At 36.4% G+C, this 4509-nt stretch overlaps 1 protein-coding gene across 2 annotated transcripts; it reads right to left on the reverse strand.

Annotated features, from left to right (window-relative positions):
- Positions 1 to 1532: 1532 nt before the first annotated feature.
- On the reverse strand, positions 1533 to 3841 carry LOC125209024 (6-phosphogluconate dehydrogenase, decarboxylating 2). 2 transcript variants are annotated; one of them, XM_048108604.2, is made up of 2 exons: positions 3703 to 3841; positions 1533 to 3178 (listed from the first exon to the last, which is right to left on the reverse strand). In XM_048108604.2, the coding sequence occupies exon 2, from the start codon at positions 3168 to 3170 to the stop codon at positions 1713 to 1715; it is 1458 nt and encodes a 485-aa protein (XP_047964561.1). In that variant the 5' UTR covers positions 3171 to 3178; positions 3703 to 3841; the 3' UTR covers positions 1533 to 1712. The 2 variants fall into 2 exon arrangements, with proteins under 2 accessions (XP_047964561.1, XP_088923223.1); XM_089067097.1 differs by lacking the exon at positions 3703 to 3841 and adding an exon at positions 3591 to 3678.
- Positions 3842 to 4509: the final 668 nt, after the last annotated feature.

A 4509-nucleotide genomic window follows, 5' to 3' on the forward strand; every position in this document is an offset into this window, starting at 1 on the left:
AGCCATTATCATTATTTATTTCTGCGTCCGCCCCTGCCAGCGGCTGCGTTGCAGCATGATAAACCGCACTAGATTTCAAATTGGATAACATCCATAATTTTGCCCATTTGAGAAAAAATTGAAAATGAGCAATGGGGTATAATTCTTTTGTTATAAGCTACTAGTGGCTACATCCATGTCATCTAGTTTGTGTACTTTGCCGTACAAACGACACATTGCAATATTTCATGATAAACTTTACCTTAAGTGGGAGGAGTTGGATCACAATCTTAAAAAAAAGGGAGTGAACTCTATCGTAAAAATCACTATAAAGTTACTTTCTGTGAAAAAATGAATTCGCATTTTTTAAAAAAGTTTGTGTATCCTGCAATCGCATTTGGCTATAAATTCTGTGATGTGGATCAAGAACAATGGGAATCTTTTAAAGTTGGGGGTATCATTTTGTTGTTGATGGAACATATTTGTTGGTGAAACTTTTCATTTAAAACATTTCTTTTATATTTGTTCTAGTTTCCACCTAAAGATGAAAGCAAATCAACAAATTAACGAAACAAATCCATGTCGAGGCAATAGTTAATTTATTTTTCCAAGTTAAAGTTTAGATAATAGTTAATTTATTTTTCAAAGTTAAAGTTTACCTCACAATGATGCAGCAATTGCCTTCAACCATACACTGAATTTCATTTTTGGTGTAGAAAACTTATCAAAGTGTATTGCAGTTTTGCTTTTTTCTACGGAACAACTCATGGCTCTAATGCAAAAATTTTGTGAGACATACTTAAAAAATGGTGTAAAATTTGAGTTTAGCATAAATGACTGGAATAAAATTACTCTATCCGTCCCAATTAAGTTGAATCGTATTCCTATTTGGGATGTCACAAGTAAGTTGAGTCGTTTTCTTTTTAAAAAAAACAAAATATCCTATTACTCTTACTTTATTCAATTACCTATTTTACTCTCTCTTTATCTTTTATACTTTATTCCTCTCTCTTTCTTTTCAACACAATATCTCAATCTATGTGCAAAAAAATTATGACTTAACTCAGTTAGGATGGAAGGAGTATTACTTTTTAGTGTGACATATACTCATAAATGGATTTGAATTTGATGTAAACGATTGAAAACGGTCTGAGGCGCCTACAAAGAATGTTCAATTTTCTCGCTTTGAACATCTCCTCTTATAATTTTTTACAATATTTTTTATTTAAAAAAAAAATGACTCACGAGTCCACCATCTTAACCCAATATTGGACACATTTTTTATTAACCAAAAATCTTTCTACGTATCTTATTAAAGCTCATATTATCCACATTCTTGTTGGTATAAACTAGTAATACTCCGTAAATAGAGTAGTAAGGACAACTATTTAGTTGTCAATCAACATTAATCACATCAACAAAACCTGGACTTTTCTATTTTAAGTAAACAAAGACAAAGTGAACAAACTTGCAATTGTTAAGTGAAACACAAATTTTTTCAACTTGCAGCAATAATCAATCAACATCTAGATAATTATACAAAACAAAAACAATAAAAACGAAGATTCAGCTCATCAAATTCAAATAACTAGAATGGAAAGGTATGCAGTGCTAAGAGTTGATAATTATACTCTTTTGATAATTGACAATTGTATCAGTGCCAGACATGGGCAAACATTATTAAGGGTGAGCTATAATAGCAGAGTGTAATTTGATATATTAATGTAAGAAAATCACAATTTGGACTGTCTTGCAATTTTGAACCATTCAGTATGGAAAGAACCTGGCATATCAGTCCTCTCATATGTGTGAGCACCAAAGTAGTCCCTTTGAGCTTGCACCAAGTTAGCCGGCAGCCTTTCCCTCCTATACGTGTCGAAGTAGGCAAGACTCGAAGACATACCAGGAGTGCTGACACCAGAGTTGATAGCAAGGGTGACGACTCTCCTCCAAGCGGATTGCCTATCAGTTATCTCCTTTGCAAACTCTGGGTCCACAAGCAGGTTAGCAAGATCCGGGTTTCTAGCATAAGCCTTCTTGATACGGTCTAAAAACACAGCGCGTATGATGCAGCCGCCCTTCCAGATCCTAGCAAGTTCGCCAAGTTTCAAACCCCATCCCTTTTCAATGCTCTTAGCACGGATCAGATTCATTCCTTGGGCGTAACTGCAGATTTTTGAGGCGTATAGTGCTTGCCTCACGTCATCAATCAGCTTTTGCTTATCTACTGCTTGGTCAGAGAGGATGTCGCTGACCCCGATAGATTTGAAAGCAATGGCAGCTTGAACCCTTTCTTCCTTTAGTCCACTGAGAAATCTTGAATCTAAAGATGAAGCTATGGTTGGAGCTGCAATGGAGAGCTCAGCAGCTTGCTGAACTGTCCATTTTCCGGTACCCTTCATTCCTGTTTTGTCGAGGACTTTGTCTACTAGATACCCATTCCCCTTATCATCCTTTATGCCAAAGATATCAGCTGTGATCTCAATCAAGAAGCTAAGAAGCTCACCCTTATTCCACTCTGAAAACACTTGGTGCAGCTCATCGTTCGAGAGCTTCCCAACAGATTTCAGGACGTCGTAGGCCTCTGCAATCAGCTGCATATCACCGTATTCAATCCCATTATGAACCATCTTGACGAAGTTTCCTGAGCCTCCTTTTCCTATGTATGTGACACACGGGCCACTATCAGGGACTTGAGCAGCCACTTTGAGAAGAATATCTTCGATATACCTGTATGCTTCAAAAGAACCACCAGGCATGAGCGAGGGTCCACGACGAGCACCCTCTTCTCCACCGGAGACTCCCATCCCAAGATACAACAGACCCATCGAAGCCACCTGCTTCTCTCTCCTTTCAGTGTTCTCATACCACTCGTTGCCACCATCTACGATGCAGTCGCCTTTTTCCATGTAGACAGAAAGGGCTTTTATAGTTTGATCAACCGGTGCACCAGCCTTGACAAGCATGATGATCACACGGGGTTTTTGGATTGACTGCACGAAGGAGGCAGGATCATGAAAACCATAAACAGGGAGGTTTCCTTCCTGTTTAGCTCTTTCAACGGTCTCGTCAACTTTTGAAGTAGTGCGGTTATAAACAGAGATGGGGAATCCTTTATCTGCAATGTTGAGGGCCAGATTTTGACCCATCACAGCCAGACCAGCAAGGCCAATTCTTGTTGGTTTAGGCATTTTCTCTCCTGTTTCAAAACAAATAAAAGACGCCACAACTTATTTTTACTGGGAAATCATACTTGGATTAGCACATTACATAGCTGACTAAGATCTTATGGTGATCCAACACGTTACAATTTAATTAACAGGTATAGATAAACAGGTATCCTTCAAAAAACCGATTAAAAAAACTACACTTTTTTCTAAAGCTACAGACTAGAGTCTTTCTAGATCGGAATTGCTGCACTAGGATTTACAAGAAAAGGAATAAACAATAAGGAGTAAGATAGAAATACAACCGCTATATCTAAGTTCAAACTGAAACCCCATACTCCAATCAAAGATAAATTCACAGAAAATACAAAAACAAGAAGAAAACTGATAGCTTCGCAGTTAACAGAAACACATGTAATCTTTCCATTTCGAATATCGACTAACTTTATACAGTTGATAAGCTAAAGAGAGCATTAGCTGAGCAGAATACAGTCGAGAAATGAAAGAATCAAATTATATGATCCAACTCTAAAAATCCAGTCTTGGCGAGATTTACCTCTCCTGAAGCTGAATTTATGTCCCAAAACCTCCAAAACTGAGAACCCAGAAAATTTTAATTTGCAGCCTCGTTTCTCTAACAAGTTATGGTATCCAATTTTAGAGATTAAGAGGCAAAGATGGTCATTATTAGCCTGCAAGATAGCAACCGTAAATTAACCGGCCGCATTGATTGTTTTGGGCTTAAATATAGACTGGGCCTTCTTAATGTTGAGTTTTGGTGATAGGCTAGTAATCTAGGCCTACTGATAGATTATGATAGCATAGCGATACTAAATGACCATAATGTGGCTGGTCATAAAATTTAAAATATTACTCCTTTCATTTCAAGGAAGATGACTCCTTTTTGGACGGCACGAGATTTTATGTGTGCTAAGTGGAGAGAGTAAAGTAAGAGAGAGAATAAAATAGAGATAAATGAATTTCCATTTTAAGTAATGAGTCATCTTGATTGGGACAAACAAAAAAAGAAAGTGGATCATCTTCAATGGAACGGAGGGAGTAATAAATATAGTACATTAAATGCTAATTTATTTGAAATTAGTTCATCTTAAAAGTATCAATTTTTCTGAGCCTAATATACCCTTGTGCACACATAACAAACTAAGTCATTAAATATCTTGGATAAATTGAACTTGAATGCTCCATGTAATTCCTTTTCGTTTCTTTTATGTTTGCTTTCTTTTTCTATTTTTTTTATACTTTTGTTTATTATTTTAATTGCTTAGTGTGTATAGTTACGGTTCAAATCAGTATATAAATACGTTTCTTTTATGTTTGCTTTCTTTTCGATTTTTCTTTTTTT

The sequence above is a fragment of the Salvia hispanica genome, chromosome 3 (genome assembly GCF_029641045.1).
Source record: "Salvia hispanica isolate PSC_SH4W2 chromosome 3, Shi_PSC_v1, whole genome shotgun sequence".
NCBI classification, from domain to species: Eukaryota; Viridiplantae; Streptophyta; class Magnoliopsida; order Lamiales; family Lamiaceae; genus Salvia; species Salvia hispanica.

Excerpts from the sequence above, each read along its gene's own strand:
- LOC125209024 (XM_048108604.2), bottom strand. The coding sequence starts at position 3,170 with ATGCCTAAACCAACAAGAATTGGCCTTGCTGGTCTGGCTGTGATGGGT.